The sequence below is a fragment of the Diabrotica virgifera genome, chromosome 5 (genome assembly GCF_917563875.1).
Source record: "Diabrotica virgifera virgifera chromosome 5, PGI_DIABVI_V3a".
Lineage (NCBI taxonomy): Eukaryota > Metazoa > Arthropoda > Insecta > Coleoptera > Chrysomelidae > Diabrotica > Diabrotica virgifera.
In genome coordinates, this window is record NC_065447.1 from 13,692,965 (window position 1) to 13,720,566 (window position 27,602).

A 27,602-nucleotide genomic window follows, 5' to 3' on the forward strand; every position below is an offset into this window, starting at 1 on the left:
CAATAGAATACAATAATAATAATGTGTTTATTTTTTCAGATCATTTTTATTTAGTAAATTAGGCTGGAATGTTGATGTACACAATAGACTAAAATTTGTCATAAACGTCTTAAAATATGGAAAGAAATTGAATATACAGGGTGATTCATTAAGAATGTCCAATCTCTGAGTTGTAGATTCTAGACGTCAAAATATTAAGATTTAACCCAAATCACTTAAGTAAAATGTTGCTCCTTACTGAGTTACAAGGGTGTTTTATTTAAAAATTTAAAAACTATTTTTACCCAATACTTTAAAACTATTTAACGTATCCTTACCAAACTTGGCAAAAAGTGTGGCTACTATACATCCTACTAAATTATGAAAAATAAACGTTTCCAGCTACTACCAGAGGCGTACGACAGGGGACAGTGAATGGTTTACCCTTCCAAATTTTACGCCACTGGCGGAATTGCCATATTAGCATAATATTTCGATTCTGCAATGCTTTCTAGGTAAATAATATACTCTTTATTCGTACCGATAAAGTCATTAGTTTTCGAGATATTTGAAGTTGAAAATGAAACGGCACAGCTATTTTGATTATTTTTTGAACTTCAAATATCTCGAAAACTAATGATTCTATCGTTAGAGTTAGGAATGAAGAGTGTATTATTAACATAGAAAGTATTGGAGAGACTAAAAATTATGTAAAAATAGCAATTCCATCAGTGGCGTAGAATTTGGGAAGGGTCAACTATTCACTTTTCCGTGTACGCCTCTGGTAGTAGCGAGAAACGTTTATTTAACATAAATTAGTAGAGTGTACAGCTACACTTTTTGGCAAGTATGATAAGGACATTTCAAATACTTTTAAATTACTAGCGTTGATTGAGGTATTGGAGCCATATTAATATTTCAATCAACGTTACTAGATACAAATAATTTTTAAATTTTTAAATCAAACATCCCTACTGCATAAATATTAAATATTTGTATCCAGTACTTTAGAAGTATTTGACATACCCTGATCATACTTAGCATAAAGTGTAGGTACTGGACACCCTACTAAAATATGTTAAATAAACCTTTCTGGCTACTACCAGAGGCGTACGGCAGGGGAGAGAGAATGGTTGACCCTTTCCACATTCTACGCCACTGACGGAATTACTATTTTAGTACGATTTTTCGATTCTCCAATACTTTCTAAGTAAATGATATCCTTTTCATTCGTACCGATAAAATCATTAGTTTTCGAGATATTTGAAGTTAAAAATGAAGGGGCACTATACAATAATCAAAATAGCTATGCTGTTTCATTTTCAACTTCAAATATCTCTAAAACTAATGACTTTAACGTTACGAATGAAAACTATATTATTTGCATAAAAACTATTGGAGAATCGAAATTTTGAACTAAAATAGCAATTCCGCCAGTGGCGTAGAATTTGGGAAGGGTAAACCATTCACTGCCCCCTATCGTACGCATCTGGTAGTAGCCAGAAACGATTATTTATCATAATTTAGTAGGATGTATAGTACCTAAATTTTCTGCAAAGTATGACAAGGATATGTCAAATAGTTTTAAAGCACTGGGTAAAAATAGTTATTAAATTTTTATATAAAACACCCTGTAACTCAGTAAGGAGCAATATTTTACTTAAGTAATTTGGGTTAAATCTTAATATTTTGAGGTCTAGAAGCTACAACTCAGAGATTGGACATTCTTTATGAATCACCCTGTATAGGTAGATATAAACTTGGAAAATAATCAATACAAAGAAACGCAACACGGAGCAACGAAACCAATTTGCAGTAATAATGCTAGGAGCCCTGAATTCCAGAGCATCAACAACTATGTAATAATATACAAAAATCCAAGAGGAAAATAAAATTCCTGTAGCTGGCTGTACAGGTACGATAAATCACAAAAAATACTGGATCCTTTGTAAAAGGTATATTTAAAAGACCCCAATAAGGGTTACATCATATAAACAAAACGTTTTCGGATTAACAAATAATCCGTCACCAGTGTTTAAAAGTCAATAGCATGCATGCGTTAGCCACCAAAAAGTTATGGGTAAAAATCCTTTCAATGTTGCAAGATCTTAAATGACACTATACTAAATTCATATAATATACAGGGTGTAACAAAAATGCAGGTCATAAATTAAACCACATATTCTGGGACCAAAAATAGTTCGAATGAACCTAACTTACCTTAGTACAAATGTGCACACAAAAGAAGTTACAGCCCTTTGAAGTTACAAAATGAAAATCGATTTTTTTGAATATATCGAAAACTGTTAGAGGTTTTTTGTTGAAAATGGACATGTAGCATTCCTATGAAAAGAACATCCTAAAGAAAAATTATAGTGAAATTTGTGCACCCCATAAAAATTTTATGGGGGTTTTGCTCCCTTAAACCCCCCAAAATTTTGTGTCAGTTCCAAATAAATTATTATTGTGGTGCCACTAGTTAAATTCAATGTTTTTAAAACTTTTTTGCCTCTTAGTATTTTTTCGATAAGGCAGTTTTTATCGAGTTGCGGCTTCTTTTTTAATATGTTTACATCAAAATTTTATGGGGGTTTTGCTCCTTTAAACCCCCCAAATGTTTGTGTACGTTCCAATTAAACTATTACTGCGGTACCATTAGTTAAACACAGTGTTTTTAAAACTTTTTTGCCTCTTTGTATTTTTTTGATAAAGCATCTTTTATCGAGATGTGGCTTCTTTTTTAATATGGTTCAAAATATACTTAAAAATGTAAATCATAAAATAAATTTTCATATTATTACCAAGTCTCCATAACCGTACTTTACCATATACAAATATGTGGTGGATTTGACAAATATTCAAATATCTCGATAAAAAGTGACTTTTGAAAAAAGTACTAGGAGACAGAAAAGTTTTTAAAAATTTGTGTTTAACTAATGGCTCTACAATAATAATTAAATTGGAACGTACACAAAAGTTTGGGGGGTTTAAAGGAACCAAACCCCCATAAAATTTTTATGGTGTGTCCAAATTTCATTATAATTTTTTCTTAAAATACTACTGCCATAAGAATACCACATGTCCATTTTCAATAAAAAATATCTAATAGTTTTCGATATATTGGAAAAAATCGATTTTCATTTTGTAACTTCAAAGGGCTGTAACTTTTTTTCCGTGCACATTTGTACTAAGGTAAGTTAGGTTCAAACGAACTATTTTTGGTCCCAGAATATGCGATTAAATTTATGACCTGTATTTTTGTTACACCCTGTATAAAGAATATAAGATATAGAGAACGATGTAGACTGAAATCACTTTATAGTCGGAATACAAAGGAAACAGCTTATACTAGTTCTTATAAACCAAAAGAAAAATAAGTTTAAACCTGTTAGACTACTGTCAGGAAAAGAACAAACTAAATATGAAAGAATAGTCACCAGAGAATTAGATAATAGACATTGCAGAAAATGGAAATGTTAAAAGAGCATAAAAAGCTCAAACCAGTACTTAATAGAACTATAAAAGATGATGACAAAGAATGGTTCGATGATAACTGTAAAATAGAACTAGATGAACAAAGTAAATTAAGATTCAAAATTAGGCAAGAGAAAACACTAGATATACAAAGAAAATACAACGAACATAGGAAACGAGCCAAAATAATCATAAGATCAAGGGGTGAAAAAGGAGAAAAAGGGTTACCAAAGTAAATCTGTACATTATAGTAAAGAAAAAAGAGAGACGTTCTCACAAACAATTTATTTTACAACTGACGACCGGTTTCGCTGTTTACAATATTCACAGCATCTTCAGGTTACGGTAAAAGTAAAATTAATTGCTACAAATAACAAAAAACCAGAGTTAGTTAAGTGGTCTGGTTTAAATCAAAGGGTAATGATCAAGCCAATAGTAAAGTATATATATTTGTGCATACATATAAATACTCACATGTACGTAAATATGGTGTATAACCCTCACACTCGCATACATGCACGCATTCATATGTAGTGGCAACAAAAGTATGTCAAGTATAAGACATAAGACATAGTAAGTATATCTTATACTTGACATACTTTTGTTGCCACTACATATGAATGCGTGCATGTATGTGAGTGTGAGGGTTATACACCATATTTACGTACATGTGAGTATTTATATGTATGCACAAATATATATACTTTAATATTGGCTTGATCATTACCCTTTGATTTAAACCAGACCACTTAACTAACTCTGGTTTTTTGTTATTTGTAGCATTTAATTTTACTTTTACCGTGACCTGAAGATGCTCTGAATATTGTAGACAGCGAAACCGGTCGTCAGTTGTAAAATAAATTGTTTGTGAGAACGTCTCTCTTTTTTCTTTACTACAGTAGTATGGACTCACACATGCAACCCATTCATTATTTAAATCTGTACACTACAAAAGCAAAAATAAAAAGAATTTAGTAACGCTAATGAAAAAAATTAATAAGTAAAAGAAATAAATAGAGAAATTAAAGAGAAATAAAAGCCCAGGAAACAGGAAAGGATGAAGTAACGGCCAAAATGTTCAAACATGGAGGACCTGTACTCATTTGGAGACATTTGGAAAAGTTGCTGAAAGAAATATGGCAACAAGTATACATACCTACTTAAAAAATGTACCGAAGCGACACTGTGCCCAATTTACAAAAAAGGCGATAAAAGTTTATGCCATGGGAATACCTAGTGAAAAATTAGTAAGAATGATAAAACTGTCATTCAGAAAAACAGAATAGGGTTAAAACAAATGGGAAAAGTAGATAAGTTTGAAGTCAGTTAGGGGGTGCGACAAAAGATTTAGCCACCATTGTGTCTAAAGATTCATAAAAATAGTTTGGAACACTACTATTACCTAAGTCTTGGCCACATTGTGATTCATTGTAATATAAAAGTTTAAATTCACTTTTGTTACTTTGCTAATTAAGCCTGTGATTTTCTTAAAGTTATTTACTATACGTAATTATCTACTTCTGTTGTAAGTCTAATTATCATTTCTTTAAAAAGGCCGATAAAAACAGCATCAATCGTTCAAACAAAACTAATCAAGAACATTTTTGTTTTTTACTTTCGTTTTCTAAATATGTACTGGCCTAATTCGTTAATGTCTATTTTCATGCTCTAAGTAGGATGTGAGAACATTGACTGGGGGGATAAGTATTGAATTATACATTATGAACAGTTGGCGGCTATTCTTAGCGATATATACTATATTCACTGGAAATTAAATAGTTGATATAGGTATAGGTAGACACAAAAAAATAAATATTTTCGAAGCCGTATTTTTCTTACTATTTTGAAACTAAAATCTAAGATATAAATGCTAAATACAAAATACATGAATAATACTCAAATTTTCAGTATAACACCAAAACCAAAACATTACAAAAATTAAAGGAAAATAAATGATTCCATTAGAAAAAGATAATTAAAATTAGGCGAATGTATATCTAGGTACTAATCTACTGTGAAGTAGCAAAAAACAGGACCAAAAAGGTGTAGCTTTACTAACACACCAAATATACCAAAATATCATCAAAGAGTGTCAATACGTATCAGAAAGGATTGTAGCAGTAGCAGCAAAAATAAGAATGAAGAAGGAGACCTGAACATCATCGGAGTATACTGCCCAGAAAATAACAAGCCTCAAACAACAAGGGAAATATTTTAGGATCAATTTTAAGAAGTAGGTAGTAGATCAAGTTAGAGGGAAGTTGATAAGACTGGGGGATTTTAACACTCGAATAGGCAACCAAGTACCTAATACTAATGATACAATTGATCCAAAAGATGGCATAACCCAGACATCCAAAGTGAAAGTTATCCTCCAACACCATATTGTTCTATATGGTCCACGTAACGTTCAGAAAAAAGTCACACCATTGTGAGCGTCGGGTTTGGTGGGGAGAGGGGGGAGAAATCAGTAAATTCGCAGTTTTTTACGTTTTTCGTCAATATTTCTAAAACTATGCGGTTTAGCATGAATAATGTTCTATACAAAATGTTCTAAATTAAATTTGAAATAAAAAAAGGTCCTATGCATAATTCTTCTAAAATGAACGGTTCCAAAGTTACGGAGGTAGTATAGTATAAATGGTCCAAAAAAAAGCCTAACCCAGACATCCAAAAGTAAAAGTTTTCCTCCAACACCAAATTATTCTATATGGTTCGCATATTGTTCAGTAAAGAGTTACACCATTTTGAGCGTCCGGTTTGGAGGGCAGATGGGGGAGAAGTCGGTAAATTAGTAGTTTTTTACGTTTTTCGTCAATATTTCTAAATCTACGCTTTAGCGTAAGGAATATTCTATAAAAAAATGTTCTACATAAAATTTAAAACAAAAAAGGTTCTATACATAATTTTATGAAATCAACGGTTCCAGAGTTACGGAGGGTAAAAGTGGAGGTTTTCGATACTTTTCATATTTTTTGGGCAATTGATGATGATTTTGGGTGGTGAGGTTGACGTTTCTTCAAGGACTTATCACTAACATACCATCGGCAATTGAAATAGCAAATTTTATTTACAAAACACAATTCTGTTAAAGAAAATTTCTTTCATCAGTAATAATATTACAAACCAAAAAATATAAAAAGTAACGAAAACCTCCACTTTTCATCTTCCGTAACTCTGGAACCGTTGATTTTATAACAAATATGTATTTAAATTTTTTGTTTTAAATTTTATGTTGAACATTTTTGTATTTTACGCTAAAGCATAGTTTTAGAAATATTGACGAAAAACGTAAAAAAACTAATAATTTACCGATTTCTACCCCATCTCCCCCCCAAACTGGACGCACAAAATTGTGTAACTTTTTATTGAACAATATGTGGACCATATAGAACAATTTGGTGTTGGAGTAAAACTTTTACTGTAAATGTTGGGGTTAGGAGTTTTTTGGGGGCCAATTATACTATACTACCTCCGTAACTTTGGAACCGTTCATTTTAGAAGGATTATGCATGGGTCTTTTTTATTTAAAATTTAATGTAGAACACTTTTGTATAAAAAGTTGTTCATGCTAAACCGCATAGTTTTAGAAATATTGGCGAAAAACGTACACAACTACGAATTTACCAATTTTTCCCCACTCTCCCCACCAAACCCGAGGCTCAAAATGGTGTGACTTTTTTCTGAACATTATGTGGACCATATAGAACAATTTGGTGTTGGAGGATAACTTTCACTTTGGATGTCTGGATTTGGGTCTAGTTATACCATACTATACCCGGAATTAAGCAAAAACATATCTAATGAGAATGTTAAAAACGAAAATGAGAAACTGATGATAAACTTCTGCTCGAATAACGAACACCTTTTACAATAAACAACACTTTTTTGACCACAAAGACCAACACAAAAATATACATTCAATAACACCCGTGGACAAAGATCTATGACAGATTATGCTGCAACCAACACAGAATATACATCCATTAAAAATATCTGATGTAAGAAGTCTCAACTAAGTAGATAGTAGATAGGTACCTAGTGACCACAGCCTATTTGTATTACCTATGTAAAATAATAATCATCATGAAATACTTCACATCCAAGAGAGTCTGAGAGTGGCACCAATACAGACAAAAATCAAAGTCGAAGGACTAAATACGGAATCCACGGAATACTTACTACAGAAACAGAATATCAGAGAAGATTGTTAAGAATGGAATACTATACGATTACATCGAGGAAAGCTGGGAAAAACTCAAGGGTAACATAATTAACGCAGCAACAGATTCACTTGGAGAGAGGAAAGGTAACGAATATTAGATAACATAATATGTATATCAAAAAAGAAAACCCTCTGGTTTAGGGAGGAAGTGAAGGTAAAATGTGGAGAACAGAATAAAGGCTTTTTACAATAGGTAGGTACAGAACAAAACGCATTCACATATACGTACTTATGCGTAAAATTAACTATTTTTAATGGGAAATAAGCCACAATTTTACTAAAAAAATGATTTTATTAAAACATATTTTTTGTATTTGGACAACGGCATCCGATTGGACGTCGAAACGTTTATAAAATAATTTTTTTTAGTAAAATTGTGGCTTATTTCCCATTAAAAATAGTTAATTACAAAAATGCCACTAAAAATAGCTTCAGAACAACCTGCGAAAAATTCCCAACAAATACATGACATTTATTAAAAATTTATAATTATTATTTCCATAGTTTTTTTAATAATTTATTTATTTAATCAATCATGCCAATGTGCTAATTAAATACGCCAATCATATAGTGCGACCGAGACGCACCATATAGTGTGACGCGCGGCGGTTTAAATGTAGATTGGGCGCGCATTATAACATTTAAAAAACAACGGTATATATTGAAATGAGCCCCGATTACTCGGCATATTCTTGAAATTGAATGTTCAAACTTCAATTTAGCCACTTGGCAACCGCAAAAATAATAATTTACAAATAAGTTTTCAAGCCTCGAAAATGCTTATTTTTACATTTTTCAGATTTTAAACCGCTTATGACTCTAAAACTACCAGCTTTTGAAAAAAATGAAAAGAGATCTTTTTTGTTTAAAATAACCCAAAAACCTAAACAATGCTTTACGGAGCAAAAAAGGTGATTTTTAAATTTTCACAATTTCTGCCCAAAAATTTTGCCCGTCACCCTTCTGATTTGTTTAAAGAAGACATGTTTGAACAGGAATCCCTAAAAGCCTAATAAGAATTTTTTTTTATACGGTAGCGGCCTCACGACGTGGACTAATAGCTTTTCATAATAATTTAAATTTTTGTAATTTTTCCTTATTCATACAGTTGTTTCTACTAGCACCACCTATGATAGTCTGTCCGAAACTCTTGCCCAAAACAAAGATTTCTTTATTCTTTGCTGTCAACTGTCTCATGCCATTTTGAGCGTATTTCAGAAGTTTAATTTAAACACTTTTATTGGCTGAAAGTGTTGACACTGTATAATTTTGTTGCCGGGTATTTTGTTAATATAAATAATATAATTGGTGAGTATACTTTTATTTGTTGAAATTAGTATTTATTATATAGTTGTTGAAGGTTTTTGAATAATTTCCTATCAAATTTAAGTGAATGAAGGTTAATTTTTGGTATGCATATTCCGTTACATTCTTTCTCTTATTATCTTACAAAGTGGCTCAACAAACTCAACATACCATCACGGTTAATAATCTCTTGACATAAACTTGTTTTAAAATATCAAGTTCATTGAAATAATGTGTCATTTTCTAATCTAAGTTAATTAGAATTTGATGGACTGTTAAATATTGTCTATGGTTATCTCGAAGTTTTGGTTGAATAACTATTCATGCAATAAGTTTTTCCTGCTGCGATTGTTCTTTATCTACTTTATTTAAGGCACTCCCCGCTAATTGTATGGTTAAATTATCCAGTGTAAAATAAGTACATGTAACGAGCTTGAATATCAAATTCAGGGTTAGGTGCCCAGCATTCCGTATTCAAGGATACCTTATCAATAAAACCACATAATCTCATTAAAAATTTGATTTTCTTTGATATAACAATACTATAAGTTAGTTTTTGACTACAATCGTTTGTTATTGTTTTATGCTTGTATATCTTATCTTCAAATAATAAGGAAGTTTGTCACAGATAAAGAAAGAATGTAAGTTATCAATGGAAATCTGTGCAGTTTTAAACTTACCTACTTTTGCACAACTTTCTTATTTCTCAGATCGCAGTAGAAGTTTGCACAGTGAATATTAGTGTATACTGGTTGTACCAGAAAAAGTGCAAGTTCTAGTTTTGTTATAATAAAGTTATAAGGGTTTAATATTAAACTTAAATTTAAAATTAAACACAAGTACTTTTAGATTACCTAACAATTTCTTAGGATATTAGGAGTAAAGTGTTGTATTTATCTATTTTAGTCTATTTTCCTGCTTGAATATTTGCATAACTTAAAACACACTATAAACACACATATTATAAATGTAAATGGGTCCTAAATGTACTTCGTTTGATTAGATGCCCATAAATTACCATTTTTCTATGTTTTAATCCTAAAAGGCTTGATTTTAAGGGTATTGAAATACATTATTTATAAAATCAACACACATCATTAAATATTTAATATCAAATGATCATTAAATCATTTGAAGATAAATCCAAAATTATTTTCTAGAAGAAAACACTTTTTGACAAAATAAAGGTTCATTAACATATATTTTGGTATACAAATAAAGATCCTTTATCACTTTTAAACAAGTTAACATACAAGAAAAACAATAACTTTTTTGACGAAACTACTTATCTTGAGAATACTTTTTCTTCTTGTAATCTTTCTTTGCGATACTAATCACTTATTGAACACACTCATCATGGGTCAAATTCCTTGTAGTCTGTTCCATTTCCAACAAAAAAATATGGCCCTAATTGAAACTTTAAATCATAAATAAATTTACTAATTTTCATAACAAACCAAATACTTTTTGACTGTTAACAATTTGACATCTATTAAATTGGTAATTTCTCATAACATACTTTAGGCATGTCTATTAAACTAAGCAGAAAATAAGGATTTATTGATGAAAAACATGGGTAGTTGTTAACATACCTAACTTTTTTATTATCCAACATAAGAAAATGAATAAAAAAGAACATGCTAATGAAGCGTAGGGCTACAATTGAATTTTAATTTCAATATTTTATAATATCTGCTAAAATATTCCGCAGGGTGTTTCAAACTTTAAGAAAAAAACAGGATGATTGTTACACCTGGTATAAAATGACATTTACCTGTCTAGCAACAATATTATTACATAGATTTTCTTAAATAATAAGGCTATAACAACTAAAAAAATCAAATCGGACAATAGGTTTAGGAAATTCGAGACATCTAACATGCCCCATTGTTAAGGTGTTCTGTTAATTTTGCCGCTGTGTGTATTTTTCAACACATGATTCAAATTTCTATGCTCTTTTATTATGTTATAAGTTTCCTCATTTTCTTTGTATCTATTTTTTGATTCTGCCCATTATTTCGACTCAAAGAGAGACTCAAACTGCTCTTGTTTTATTCCTTTTTGTATTATACACCCTCACCCCAGGTTAGAGGTGTAAATAGTAAATAATGACTATATATATATCTGTGAAAACTGAATCAAATATCTTCAGAGTTAAGAATTCATTTTTATTTCTTTTGAAATTTTTCATTTTGGTCCTCACAGGCATCACACGTGCGTTTGTGTAATTTTATTTTGCCCGTCTGCTTGAGGGTTAATAAAGTTACTAAACTTTTGGATTCGAATAATCAGCATGTGTTTGTTTTTCTGGGCCACTATTTATTTACATTGGCATAAGGAAATTATGACAGAGAGATAACAGATATTTTTAGTAATTTTAATTCCTGATAAAAATCTACTACATCTTTTACATACTTTAGTTTCATAGAAGTGTGAATGAACTACATTTGGTATACTACCTAAAGGTAACATTACTTTTTAATTTTGCTTTTGATGACTGATTGTTAAAGATTTTTTGGATAATATACAGCTGGTTCCAAAAAAAACTGATATAACTCTTAAAGAGTATTTTGTAGAAAATTGAGCAGTGTATTTTGAATGACAAATACTTATTATTTACATACTGTCACTGTCACTGCCAAATATTAAAATTTGTCAGATAACTTATTTTGTTCAACCTCAAAAAATGGCTCCACATGCTAGCAAAGAATTAAAAGCAAGAATTGTAACGAAATTAGAAGATGGTTGGTCACTCTCTGCCGTAACGAACCATTTTAACGTAAGCAGAATAACAGTTTTTAAGATTATTAAAAGACGGAGAGAACAAGAAACTCTCGAAAGAAAGCAAGGTTCTGGAAGACCAAAAATATCTACCGCTCATAAAGATCGTAAGCTTTTTGAGATATTAGTAGAGAATCCTTTTAATATATATTATGTTGTTGATATTTATATTATTTTAATATATGAATTAACATAAATGTAATCAGTAATCAGTTGTTTGTCGTTTGTTTGTTTATTTTATTATTTGTCTGTCATAATAAATATAATATAATGTCAGACCAATCAAATACACTGCTCAAAATAATCAAATCTTACTAAGAGTCGTATCAGTATTTTTAGGAACCAGCTGTACATCAACAGATTCAGCAAATTTATTCCATTTTAAATAATTGCTTGCTTAAATCTTTTTTGTTTTTATTTCTAGTGTTCTGTGCACAAATTTTTTGACAACCTAGGAATTCTTTGACTTGAGCTATTGCTAAGCTTACTTCCTACACTTAAGTGATTTCGTTGTTTATTTTTAATTAAGAATAAAGTAGAGTATGTGCCCCTGCTCTTGACGAGCTACTTGCCGAATCTTGAACACCAGGTCTTTCTTACACAAGAATTCTTCTAGCTTGATACCAGATTCTAACGAGTTCTTAAAGATACTGCCATTTTGAATTGCGATAGTACATGGTACATAAGTACATACGTGATTGTTCATCTTGTGCCGTTAGGTGTTGAGAGAGATGCGTTTACCCTTTGGTGAATTTTCCCCATTCTTTTCTATTCTTCGTCACTTTTGTCACTAAAAAAGAAATTTATATTATATACAGGGTGTTTCATTAAGAATTGTCCATATCGTAACTAGAGAAACTTTAGCACAAAATACGACGATTTAATCCAAAAACACTTAAATAAAATATTCTTCCTTACTGAGATACAGAGTGTTTTAGTACAAACGTTCTAAAATGATTTTAGCCCATTGTTAAAGCACCTTTTAATATTTTTTATTCAAACTTGACACACAGTTTACACATGTTAGGATACTTTAACTAGTGTTAAAAGGTAGTTTTCCTCTGTTACCAGAGGCGTGCTGTAGGGATATATACTTCATTTTCGCCCCTTTGATCCCCTTAGAATCTACGACACTGTCGTAATAATCATTTCAGCATGTTTTTTTGATTCTTCGTTACTTTTTACGTAAATATCATCCTTTTGTCTCAATGCGATAGAGTAAGTGGTTTTCAAGTTATTTGCGTTTTAATGTAATGGATTCAATAAGATTATGTATTTTAAACACATATGATCTTATTGAATGTAGTTTAAAATACATAGTCTTATGGAATCTATGATCTTTAAACTCAAATAATTTGAAAACTACTTACTCTGTCGCAATGAGACAAAATGATGATATTTATGTAAAAAGTAACAAGGAATAAAAAAACATGCTGAAATGATTATTACAACAGTGGCGTAGATTGTGAGGGGGGAGAAGGGGCGAACATGAAGTATATATCCCTACAGCACGCCTCTGGTAACAGCGGAAAACTATCTTTTAACACTAATTAGAGTATCCTAATATGTGTAAACTGTTCGTCAAGTTTGAACAAAAAATATTGGAAGGTGTTAAAACAATGGGCTAAAATCATTTTAGAATATTTGTAATAAAACACTCTGTATCTCGGTAAGGAAGAATATTTTATTTAACACTGTTACTAATAAAACACTCGTATTCTAAGGTTATTTCGTATTTATATCTAGAATAGTTATAATAAGTATAAGGTAGATATAGTACGAAAATAATTCGTTACTAATAAACTCGGTGTAAGTTAGACATAAGTATTCCCATTTATTCCGAAATAATAGTTTGGCAACATTGCAATCTTCTGCACAAATACATAGCACAACTATATATTGTGTCAAATATGTCAATTTTGATTTTTCTCTGTAACTGACAAACCAAATTAATTTAGGCGAAAAGTTTTCGGAATGATAAAAATTAGTTTTTACTGATTTTTTTAAATACGTTTAAAATACCAGTATTCTTCTTTCATATGGTTTCTATAGAATTGCTGTATCATTATTATTTTCTGAAAAATAACATTGCAAAAAAAGTTCCTAGGGGTAAACAAATTGAATAAAATTGAAACTAATTGACGAATCATCTTGAAATTTTTTGTGCATTATATGCACTGTTTGACTCAACTTTTCATGCAATACCAAATTCAAATAAGTGAATCACCTATTAAGTTTTCTAAAAACTTTACACCATCTTTTAAAAACCGATATTTAATTCTGAATTCCTTATCAGCGTATTGTGAAAAGGGATTTATTCTATCTTTGAGAAGTTTCCTTTTTCGTGTATTTTCTATCATGTTAATTGAATTATCAACTTCTTCGACAGCCGCAACACCCGTTAAACACATTTTTTTATTATATAATTACTCACAAAACAAATCAAAAGATAATAGTATATTTTTGCCTCTGATGACATTGACAGTCATAAAATAGGTTATACGCTCTGAGCTTCGCTGGTGTCGCATCTAGTGGTTACTAATTCAACTTTCACCGGTAATTTTTAAATTTATTATTTAATTGTTATCGTTTAATATTTACAACGCAAAAAATTAATTAAATTGTAATCGATTTTTTTAAGATTTTGCTAATCATTTTGACGTTCTATTGATAAAATATGAATTGCTTACTTCGGATACTTTCACAATTATCGTGTAGATGGCGCTAAGATTGATAGATTGATTTATAAAATCATATTACGGAACATTAAAAAAACTTAAATTCAGTATTTAAAACGTAAGTATATTTAAGTTAAAAATATATACCACAGCTTTGACCAACTAATATTTTTTATAATTAATGTTTTTAATTTTAATTTTAAATTAATCACTTTGACATTTATGTCAAATTTCCGGTAAAGGTTTACAGACTTGTCACTACTGGCGCTCGCGAATTTGTAAATATCCCCTCTACGTACGAGCTCACAGCGTATACCAGACTTAAACAAGGGTGTGATCCGGTATAAACTTGGACTAAATTCTTATACCAAGTATAACTAACCTATATTTAAGTTATTCCATGTATATTGAAATTAAAAGTACATTTACATTTTACAAGTGACAATTATATTGTCCTGAAATTAAAAGTAATGAAGTTTTCTGTGATTTATATACCGTATACCGTCGGGACCGTGATCATATTTCCAGCGAGAAATCAAGAGGAGGTGGAGTGTTAATTGCAGTTAGAAGTGATATCAGTTCTTGTCTAGTGGAAATTGCCAGTTCAAATGCAGAACAGGTTTTTGCTGGAATTACTATTAATTACATTAAATATGTTTTTGGCTGTGTCTACATTCCGCCCAGATCTAGATTGGATGTTTATTCCAATCACATTGATACTGTAAAACTAATTATGAATAAGTATAAAGATTCTAAACTAGTATTATTTGGGGATTATAATCTACCAAATCTGATATGGGACGGTGAGACGACTGCTAAAAATATAAGTAATGATACTGAAATTTTGTTTTGTGACGAGTTCAATTTTTTAGGATTAGGTCAATATAATTATTTTAAAAACCAGTATGACTCAATTCTTGATCTGTGTTTCTCTGATACTTATTTAAGTCTAAAAAAAGCGGAAGCTTTAATGACGTGTGACAGGTATCATCCCTCACTTGAAGCATTAATATTATTTGATAATCAATATATCAGTTTGGAAACTAATATTTATTATAACTTTCACAAGGCGGATTATGGTGCCTTGAATAATTATTTGCTTCAGATCAATTGGATTGAGTTGTACTGTTTAGAGGATGTAAATGACATTTTAGATGCTTTTTATTCCATTATTTGGAACGCAATTGAACTTTTTGTACCAAAGATATCTGTAAAAAGATCGAATTTTCCTGTTTGGCTCTCATCTGAACTTAAGTGTAAAGTCATTGCCAAAAAGATTGCGCATAAAAAATATAAAACTACAAATAAGTATCACCACTATATTGAATTTAAAAATTTGAGAGATGAATGCTCATCACTCACTGAGCAGTCTTACAATGCTTACGTTTCAAAGATGGAAGTGAGAATAAATGAGAACGCTGGTGAATTTTGGAAGTTCATCAAAAATAAAACCAACGGACATGGTGCTCTCCCTGGCTCTATGTTTCTAGGTGAGGAAAGTGAGAATGACAAACAAAAAATAACAGAGTTGTTTGCGAAACATTTTGGTACTGTATACAGCACTTTTAATGGTAAATCTCTGGATAACCTGGAGAGTAATGAAATTTTCTCACAACAGCTGGAGGTGGAAATTAGTAACCTCGAAGTCACTTTTGACAATTTACTGAATGTGTTGTTGTCATTAAATGTCAATAAAGGGGCTGGTCCTGATTTGATACCGAATTTGTTCCTAAGAGAAAGTGCAGTGTCCTTGTGTGAACCATTAGTATATGTTCTTAATAAATCTCTCCAGACGGGAATTTTCCCGAACAGATGGAAACAGTCCTTTGTGTGTCCTATTTTCAAGGCAGGAGATCATAGTGATATCAAAAATTATCGGCCAGTTTGTATTCAGTCAGCCTTATCTAAAGTATTTGAAAAAATGGTTTTGCCAAGTTTGGATAATTGTTTTAGGAACATTATTACGGACAACCAACATGGATTTGTAGGCGGACGTTCTACTCTCACTAACCTCTTTTTGTATATCGATAGTATAGGTACAGCAATGGATGAGGGTTACGAGGTGCACTCTATATACACCGATTTCAGTAAGGCCTTTGACCTACTAGATCATAATGTCTTAATTACAAAGCTGAGAAACTTTGGTATCACTGGTTCTTTATTAGCTTGGTTTACTTCGTATTTGCAAGGAAGAACATTGCAAGTAAGATCAGCAGGATGTGTTTCTAATGGATTTGAAGCCGTGTCAGGGGTTCCGCAGGGTTCCCATTTGGGTCCTAAGCTTTTTCTGTTGTTGGTAAATGATATTGGTAGGAACTTTAAATCTGAATATCTGATATTTGCAGACGACTTGAAGATATTTAAATGCATTAGGTCAGAATCTGATTGTGAGGGTTTGCAGAAAGACTTGGATTCTTTAGTACATTGGTGCCAGGAAAATAATCTTAGATTGAATGCTTCGAAATGCTCATATATTATTTTTTCACGTAATAAGACCACCAGTGATTTTAAATACAAGATAGGAGATGTGGATTTATCTAGGGTTCAGGTAATTAAGGATTTAGGTGTGTTGCTGGATAGTAAGCTGAGTTTCGTGGACCATTATGATGCCATTATTGCGCGTGCTAATCGGACATTAGGGTTAGTCATCAGAATGTCATATGATTTTAATAATTTGTTTGTAATTGTGAGATTGTTTTTGAGTTATGTTCGTTCATTACTAGAGTATTGTTCAGTGATTTGGAGTCCAAGTTATGAGAATCACAAATATCGAATTGAATCGATTCAAAATAAATTCGTTAGATATCTGCGGTATAGATTAGGTACTAGAGGAATGCAATTGAATTCCAGTCAGGTCATGCAGATGTTTCATTTGCACCGTTTAGAGGATCGCAGGCGATACTTTGACCTTAATTTCGTATTTAAGGTGTTAAATGGTATTATTGTTGCACCTAGCATTCTGGGTCGAATAGATTTTTATGTTCCAGCTAGGAATTTGAGAAGATGTCCCTTGCTGTCCGCTAGATCGTGCAATACACGTCATGCAGAAAATATGCCTTTAAATAGAATTGTTTCTAGTGTAAATGAGTTTCCAAATATAGAGTTTATGGGAGTCACACTAAATGCTTTTAAAAGGACTATTTCACGTGAATTATTTTAATTTGATTTTAATTTTTTGATGTCGTTAGTTTAATTGTAAGTAATGTAAGTTAACTTGTGTTCAATGTTTAATTTTGACTTTTAATTTTAATTGTAAAATGGAGTTTTCCGTCAATAAATATTAATTTAATTTAATTGGTAGTGATTTTGCCTATACCTGATTTATTCTTAGTATAACTTTTATACCTGGTTTATTAGTAACAGTGAAGTGTTTTGGGTTAAATCTTCGTATTTTGTGCTAATGTTTCTCCAGTTACGATATGGACAATTCTTAATGAAACACCCTGTATATTGGAAAAATATTTTTTGTTACACTTCTTCAAGAAATTAACGCACCACCTTAAAAATGGGCAATTTTTGATGTCTCGAATTTCCTAAACCTGTTGTCCGATTTAAGTGATTTTTTTAATATGTTATAGCCTTATTCTTTAACAATATCGCTGTAATAATATTGTTACTAGACAGGTAAATTGTCATTGTATACAGGGTGTACCAATCAAACTGAGATTTTTTTCTCAAAGTTCGCGTGACCCTGTGGAAGATTCTAGCATTTATAAAATATTGAAATTAAAACCCAACTATAGCCTCATGCTTTGTTAACATTCTGTTTTTTTTATTCATTCGCTTATGTTGGATAATAATAAAGTTAGGTACTTTATCAACTAGCCTTGTTTTTCATTAATAGGTACAGGGTGTTTTTAAATGAGTATGGCAAACTTTAAGGGGTAATTCTGCATAAAAAAATAATGACAGTTTGTTTCATAAACTTATGTCCGCAAATGCTTCTTTTCCGTAACCCCTGAGAACCTGAGATAGTGGTTGTTGAAAATTTTCTTACAAACTAACGATTTATTTATTGCTCTAAAATCGGCTAAGATTATGTGGACGAAATTTGGTGGGTTTTAACAGGTAGTTATTGCACATTTTTTGATATAAATTAGGAATTTAATATTCACCATTGGCGCTTATACGGGTAATATGATCTTTACGTACGCCAATGGTGAACATAAAATTCTTAATTATTGTAAGTAAAAAAATGCACAATATCTACCTCTTAGAACCCACTAATTTTCATTTTCATATCTCAACCGGTTTAAGAGCAATAACTAAATCATCTTTTAAGAAAAATTTCAACACCCCCTATCTCGGAAACGAAGCATTTGCGGACATACATGTATAAAGCAAACTATCATTATTTTTTCATGCAGAATTACCCGTTAAACTTACCCATACTTATTTAAAAACACCATGTATTGATGAAAAACAAGTCTAGTTGTTAAAGTACCTAACTTTTTTATTATTTAACATAAGCGAATGAATCAAAAAACAGAATGTTAAGAAAACATGAGGCTATAGTTGGTTTTTAATTTCAGTATTTTATAAATGCTAGAATATTCCAGAGGGTGATGCGAACTTTGAGAAAAAATCACAGTTTGATTATTACACTCGGTATACAATAGAAATGGCGGTTGTTGACAAAAAACCGGTTTTCGGTTATACCGGTTTTTTTACTTACGGTTTAACCTGGCGGTTATAACCGGTCGAAAAAACCGGTTATTCCAAAAACCGGTATTCGGCTTTTTTAATTAATAGCCAATACCCAATAGGTTAAAAGTTTACATTTATATTGCACTTTCGTTTGTCCAATTTTTCTCCCAAAAAATTCCCCAACCATTTCAACATAAAAATTTTCCCAGACTCTTTAAAATTATCCTAAAATTGGGAGAAGATACTCTGGTTCGTCACTCGTGGGAAATTCCCAAAAGTGATGTTCGGTCCTACCGAACTTGATAAATTTCTACTGCTCTACCGAAATGCCCCATGCATCTGAATCTATCGAGTTTAAAAAATATCAAAATGCACTTATAAACTACAAATAAATTTGATAACGAAATTTATCTTTTATTTCTATTAACATCAAAAAAATTTCAGTAGTATTTTTATACATTTGTTTATATAGTACATTTTAATTTATTTAATACTTCCTAAATAATTATGTATTGTTTGAAAATTACAAATACAGAGATTCTAATTATTGTATTTCGGTATTCATAATAATCATAATATTAACATACAAGAGTGTCACGTACATACTCAAGTATAAAAATTTATAATTGATGATAGTCGAATTATCCCTTTCAACTAGATCACTTACTACAGTTTTATCGTTTTTATGTAAACATTATGATGTAAACCAATTCCCCAAAATAGAATAAAACCTGATGTGGCACTTTGTTGGTCCCGTTCTTGATTTATAAATAAAATTTGAATTAGGTTGTTTGGAATAATAATTATTTAGCATATTTATTATTTATAATACATAATGATTGAGATCGAAAATAGATAGAAATCTCTTCCTTTTTTGTCTCATTTGAATATTTTTTCCAGATCCGGTTTTTCACCGGTTATTACTTTAAAAAGAAAAAACCGGTTATAACCGTGGCAAAAAAACAACCGGTAAAACCGGTTGTTGCGAATTAAAAAAAAACGGTTTTAGGTTATAACCGGTAGGTTTTCCCGTCCCTAGGTACAAGGACAATTTATTTGTCTAGCAACAATATTATTACAGCGATATTGTTAAAGAATAAGGCTATATCATGTTAAAAAGATCACTTAAATCGAACAACTGGTTAAGGAAATTCGAGACATTAAAAATGACCAATTTTTGAAGTTATACTTCTTTACGCGCGATATGAGGGTGAATTTTTATATGTTAAAACCTACGATCCCGGCGCATGCGAATTATAACTTTGTTCTGATTGGATGTTCAAATGACATGTCAAAAATTATCCAATATGGCAGCTGTAGCGCAGCTGTGGTTTGGACGGTTGACGGTTTGGTTATGTATGGTTGTTGCGTTTTAAAATTTGTGGGAAGAGAAACAACAAAGGTTAGTTAATAGTTATACTGCCTTTTTAAATAGTTTTCATATTATAATTTTGAAGTTATACTTCAAAATGTTTTAATTTATGTATGTATCAGTCCAGAAAAGGCGTGGAAAGAATATATTAGTGTTTTTAAGTATATTTTTCTACAAACGTGTTAAAAATGCTCCATAGGAGCGTTAAAAATGCTACTTTAAGGCACTAGTGCTTTAAAATTTTTAAGGCACTGCAGTTAAAAGTGAATTGTCAAATTGTGAAACGTCAAAATATTTATATTTCATTTATTAACATTAATATTAATAATACAACTTGCGCAATTTGAAAAAGGTGGTTTAAAAGGTTTTTTATTATAATTCTGTGTCTTTGGATTTGTCTTTCTTGGGCGTAAAATAATAAAACATCTATTTTTATATTTCACTTGTCACCGTGATGTATAATTATGTATATCTGAAAGGTAACTAGCATTCGGCTTGATGGCCTTGTTGGTAGAGCATTGGACCAGAAATAAAAAAATCGCGAGATTGCGGGTTCAAATCCCGGATAATTCATATTTCTTTCTTTTTTTTTTTTAATATTTGGCATTGTTGTTTTGGTTCATTTTTGGTAATTATTGTTAATTTTTTGTATTGTAACTGTTAAGTAGGTATATTTATTTCGTTGAAATTATATTATAATAGAAGTATAACTTCTTACGTGCTTACAAAGTACACACACATTCTTTTTTTAGGAGGTGTGTTAATTTCTTGGAGAAGTTTGTACCATAACATTTTTTTTTATTTCAGACACCATCCAAAATGGATGTAGAAACGGAACTTGCTAAAGAAGGCGATGTAAAGGACACAATTGTGTCACAAGTGGAAGATGTAAGAAATTGCGAAGAGACTACTTTAGATAAGAATAAAGATAGCCCCAAAAAAACTCACAAAACTAATTCTAAACGTAGACGAAGAAGCAGGTCTAAAACGCCCCAAACAATGAACGACGAACCTAAAATTATACACATTTCTATGAAAAAAATTGAAGAGGAAGCAAGTAACGGAAATGAAGAATCCACCGAACAGAACTTAAAAGAAAATGGGGAAGAAAATACGGCAGAATTGAAACCTATGAAAGATAAAGTAGCAGACGTAAACGGATCTAATGGAGAAGCTAAGATGAAAGAGGTCAAAAATGGCGTGGACAAACAGGAAAACGGATCAAGTAACGGCGTTTCTGAAGATAATTCCAATGACGTTGAATCTACAGGCAATGAATTTAAAGGATTTATTGAGATTGAAGAAGCCAAAGAAGCACTAATAGAACAAGAGACTGAAATAAATGAAACTGTTAAGGATAAAGAACACTCAGAAAAAGCAGGATCTCCAAAAAAATCGAGTCAACAAGAATCCAAATCGCCTGAGTCAGAATCTGTGGAAATGGAACCTCTTGTTGTTGGAGATGAGGTAAGTAAGCGTGGAGTTTATTTTCTTTTGTCTTTTTCTTCTCGTTGTCCTTATGCCCAGAGCGTTGGACTTTGCTATCACTTATCCATCTTTTACCCATTTCTTCCACCCCTTCCGGTCTTCGGTCACTTCCTTCATCTGTTGCACTGTTTTCCCTCTCTTGGTCCCGATTTCCAGGATTTGTTTCACCCACCGTTTCTAGGTCTGCCCCTTCTTCTTTTCCCCTGTCTTTTGGCATCTGCCACCTTCTTTACTAGTGTGTTGTCGTTCATTTTAGTTATACGTCCAACTAATTCAGTTTTCTTTTTTCAATTTTTTTCTCCATTGGTTCCTGTCTTATTACATTTCTGATGTTTCCGTCTCTTTCCCTCTCCAGCTTCATCTTTCCAGCTATTTTTCTCAGCTGCTTCATTTCTGCTGCATTTATGGCACTTTCATGTCTTTTCAGCACTTGCCAGAGATTTTAGTGTTAAGCAAGCTCTATTCCACATAAAGTGCACTAAAATACATTTTCAGGTAGAATCGGAGCTACAGTTTCTGGAAGAAAATTCTGATAAGGAATCTGGTAAGGGATCGCCTGTAATTCCTAGATGTTTTACAAGACGATCTTTCACAAGAAATATTCCTACCCCAAGAACTCCAAAATTATCCGATGATCCAGACTCTGAGAAGAATTCTGTGACTGATCAAACTGAAGAGACTATATGGTAAGTAATGTGTTTTTTTTTGTTCTATTATTTTGTACTGATCTTAGTATACAGCGTCTTCAGGGCTCTGTAGAACAGCTGTTGCTATTTTTGCTATTTCCCATTCTATCTTCGAATTTTTTCTAATTACATATCTCTCTTTTCTGTTGTTACTAATATTTTTATGTTTTTTCTTTCATTTTTATAGTCCATGCTATATAATATTGTTTCCATACTTCTTTTCTTCACCTTTGCTTGCTTTTTTATCTTCGGACCACCACGTCTGTTTCTTTGTTGAGTCTTCTTTACTTGTTCCACATACTTCCTTAGTTGCATCCAATAGTAGATCCTCATAGTTGTTCCATAGGTAGGCCAGCAACCCATGAAATGATGATTCCGACCATGAAAATCAACTTTCAGCTGAATGACGAATTTTGGTCACTCTTTATGTTTTCTAGGTCGCTGAATTCGAATATGAAGTTTATTTTTATCTAAAATTCGTGGAACATGTTCAAAAATCAAATTTTACCAAAAAATGCGAAAAATCAATTTTGATGATTTTTCAAATTTATCTCACTGTATCTTTGGTTGTTGTACATATTTCCTTTCGAAAATTTTATTGTATTATCTTTGAAGTATTTAGATAACAATGAGATTTGTCCGAGATGTATAAACAAATTAAAAGAGAAGTTATTAATTTTTAAACATTTTGTCGTCAGATTTCTTTAGTTTCATGTTTACTTAAAAAAGTTGGGTGACAAACTTTTTAGTTTATAATTTTAACCAACACAGCATTAAAACATAAGTCATGAATAGTGTGACCAACTCCAATCTAGTCGAATTCGGGACACGGCTGAAAATATACCTGAAATCCGGGATATTTCAAAGAAATTCGGGCCATTTTTTTTAATATTATAGAAGTTTTATATCATCATTGTGTTAATGTGTTGTACAGTATTCGCGGTGTGCAAGTACTTGGAAGGGATACGTGAAACGATCGTGCGCGAATAGCGGAGAAATATTGCAAGTTTCTTAAATAATTCATATTGTCAATTGAAATTGTCAAATTGACGTACATTTCATATCTACTGTCATTGAAGAAGAAAAATTATATGTTGCTCCACAATATTGATATGATATGCAACTATTATATAAAGGTAAATTTAATTAATTGTATTTTGCTTGCAGTACTGCATTTTAATAACTAATTTTATTTACTACATACAATTGTTTACGTTTTAATAACATAACCTGAATCTTATTTTTTCTTCTTATTATTTTTTTGGGCTATGGCCTTGACAATTATCCAGTAACCAGGACTAATATAATTGGCCAATATAATTAAAAGTGCGAATAAAGTTGCAGAGCGTAGAAATAGGTGTCGCTTTGCCGAACTTGCACGAATACCTGAATTGTTATTGTTCTGAATATTGCTCGTCTTTTCAGAAGACGAAACAAAAAAAGTTCACAGTTTGAGTTTTCGTAGAACTATAATACCACGATATAAAATGTGGACGTTTTGAATGTGGTATTAGTATTACACTCTAGCAATTGTCGAGTCGCCGGGACACGACCTCGTAATTCGGGCCATGTCCCGGATTTTTCGGTCTAGTTGGTCACACTAGTCATGAAGAAGTTCTCTGGAAAATTTCAAGTCAAAATATGCAATAAGAAAAAAGTTATGTGATTTTATAGACGAGTGGCACTCCCCAAAAAAATGCTTATTTCTTGAGATACTGACCACGGTGAGGTGAATGGCTAATTTTGGTCATACTTTATGTTTTTGGTGGTGCTGAAAACGAAAATGAGGTTTATTTTGAATTTTAAGTGGGGAACATTGTCAAAACGCAATTTTACTCAAAAAATAAAAAAAAATGAAATCACGTTTTTCTTAAAATTAAAAGTTGCACCATTTTTTTTTCTATAAAACATTTTGCTCCTTATACTCTATATTTTAAAATAAACTTAATTAAAAAGCTAAATTTAAAATTTTGTCACTCAACTTTTGTGATTAAACTTTGCAATTCAGGAATCTTTACCTTTTACTTTAAAAAATTCATAACTTGAATTAAATGTTTAAAAATTAACAACTCCTCTTTTAATTTTTCTAAACATTTCGGTTAAATTTCAGTGTTTTCTAAATAGTTCAAAGATGATGCCGGAACATCTTGAAAAAGAAATGTTTACAGCGACCAAAGATACAGTGAGTTAAAGTTGAAAAATCATCAAAATTGTCGGATCCTCTGTTAGTCTAGTAGAATAAAATTACACTACATGTAAATCAAAATGTAAATTCGTACAGGTTGAAACAAATTTTATATCAAAGTTTAGGTGGGTACAAAAGATATTTTCAAGAAAGTATCCAAATCATACAAGGGGATTATTGTTTAAATAATTAAAAAGGGGTCATTTTTGCAAAAAAAAATACTTTTTTAACTGCTGAGGTCATTCAATTACTAATGAAGGTATATAGGATTGTTTTCTGCAAAGTTGAAGGAAAATCTTTCACATAAGACTTACTAAATTAAATTTGACCCTCTATTTATTTAAATAATTATACATAAAACTTTAAAAACAAATTTGCAAAAAATTATTTTTAGCGTTTTAAATAAGCACTATAAAATATCTTATTTTACAGGAGAAGTTGCGCTATGTTAAAAGTATGCATAAAAAAAATTGGTCCAAAAATATTTAATATTTTTTGAGTTATTGAATTTATTTATTAAATGATACTCTATTTTCAATTGCAAAAACGCGGTTGTTGCCAAAGAAATATTTACCTGTATTAAATTTTATTATTTTTATGTATATTTTCGATAAATGTATTGATAAATTTAAATTTCAATTAAACTTTCCCCTAAAATGGCATTTGAAAATTATTCAAATTTGTTTATAATTTGTTTTTTTAATAACGTCTGGGGGATTAAATATTTTGAAATGCCGTTTCGATAATTGGGTTCCTGGGAATTTTTCATAGTCCTGTCGCCAGTGGGGGTAAAACGGCCTCCTTAATTCAGATGGACTTACCCAAGTTTTTTTATGTATTTTGAAGAACTTGAGGAATCACATATCAGCGATTATTCGCAAACATTTTTTTGTATTTTTTGGGTCATTCTAAGCAAAAAATGTTTTTACAAGTTTTTTCGTATTATGCAGTTTTCAAAAAATCAAAAAATTGCAATTTCTGAACCCGAATAACTTTTGATTGAAAAATAAAATAGCAATTCTGCTTACCGCATTTGAAAGTTCAAGTCAAATTCTATCGGTTTTGATTACTTTCATTGCTAAAAATTAATTTTTTTTTATTGTTAAACAAAGCTATAAACACATAGTGATTGAATGATGTTTTCAAAGCATTTCTCATTTGAAATCGAACAAGTAGACGCGCATACAGACAATTTCTACATAGATTACGTACATTAAAACGCATGCATTGGGCACGGGAAACACTATGTGTTTATGGCTTTGTTTAACAAATAAAAACTTAATTTTTAGCGATGCAAATAATCAAAACCGATAGAATTTAACTTGAATTTTCAAATGCAGTAAGCAGAATTGCTATTTTATTTTTAAATCAAAAGTTATTCGGGTTCAAAAATTAAACTTTTTCGATTTTTTGAAAGTTCAACCGCGTTTATCTCGAAAACTATGCATCCTACGAAAAAACTTGTAAGACCATTTTTTGCTGAGTTTAATTGAAATTTGAATTTATCAATACATTTACCAAAAATATACATAAAAATAAAAATAATGAGATCTTAAGCAGGTGAATCTTTCTTTGGCAACAACCGCGTTTTTGCAATTGAAAATATAGTAACATTTAATAAACAAATTCAATATCTCAAAAAATATTAAATATTTTTCGACCAATTTTTTTTGCTTAATACTGGTAACACAGCGCAACTTACTTAGTCTGTAAAATAAGATATTTTATAGTGCTTATTTAAAACGCTAAAAATAATTTTTTGCAAAGTTGTTTTTACAGTTTTATATACAATTATTTAAATAAATAGGGGGTCAAATTTAATTTAGTAAGTCTTTGTGAAATATTTACCCTTCAACTTTGCAGAAAAAAATCCGATAGACCTTCATTAATAAGTGAATTAACTCAGCAGTTAAAAAAGTATTTTTTTGCAAAAATGACCCCTTTTTAATTATTTAAACAATGATCCCCTTGTATGATTTGGATACTTTCTTGAAAATATCTTTTGTACCCACCCAAACTTTGATATAAAATTTGTTTTAACCTGTACGAATTTACATTTTGACTTTTTTTTATTTTATTAGGCTATGTGTACTTTGTTGGATAGGCTTTGTCTTTTATATCTGCAGCTACATATAATTTACTTCTTCTAAATATAAAATATACATTTTTGAACAATTATCTTCCTCTGTTTTAGCAACTTGCCAAACGATGTCAACATACCAAAGATAGAACTGAACGACTCAAGCGATTCCCTCGATACTCTCAACACATCCACAAACGTTGAGGTTGGAGGCAACTCAACACGCTTAGATTTTACAGAAGCGACAAATACAATTACCCCCCCAAATACAGAAGAAAACCACTTCGATGAAGCGTATCGGAATAATCTCAGAGCAAGGGTTCTGTCGGCCAGACGGCCGTTACGGATGACGGACGACTACAGAAAGAAGGTATTGATAAATGCCCAACACAGATCTGATCTTCATTTGCCATACGATCTGGATGAACCGGTAATTTTTTTTCTTATAATTTTTTTTTGTTGCGTTTGCATTATACAGGGTGTGTCCACATTTGTTCTTTCTTATACCCTTTCAGGTGTCGGATTTGGGTTTAGTTATGCTACATATTCACCCATATCTTCCATTGCTTTCTGCCTTGTGCTATTATTTTCATTTCTTCAAGTGGCCCAGTAAATGAACGGGAAATACGGCGATACCGTGTAATTTTCAGGGGCAACTCCGAATTGCATGAAAATTTGGATTTAGATTCTACTTACCCTCCA

At 31.1% G+C, this 27,602-nt stretch overlaps 1 protein-coding gene across 4 annotated transcripts in view; it reads left to right on the forward strand.

Annotated features, from left to right (window-relative positions):
- Positions 1–8,892: 8,892 nt before the first annotated feature.
- Positions 8,893–27,602, forward strand: part of LOC114326931 (uncharacterized) — a 28,650-nt gene continuing 9,940 nt past the window's right edge. Inside the window, exons 1-4 of one of the 4 annotated variants that reach the window (XM_028275398.2) lie at positions 8,893–8,986; positions 21,269–21,928; positions 22,445–22,635; positions 27,015–27,330. In XM_028275398.2, coding sequence (XP_028131199.2) covers positions 21,281–21,928; positions 22,445–22,635; positions 27,015–27,330 — 1,155 coding nt within the window. In that variant the 5' untranslated portion in view covers positions 8,893–8,986; positions 21,269–21,280. Of the gene's footprint in view, positions 8,987–9,019; positions 9,089–11,325; positions 11,449–11,654; positions 11,763–21,268; positions 21,929–22,444; positions 22,636–27,014; positions 27,331–27,602 lie in introns of those variants that run through there. The other 3 variants (XM_028275400.2, XM_028275399.2, XM_050652289.1) reach the window with 3 other exon arrangements.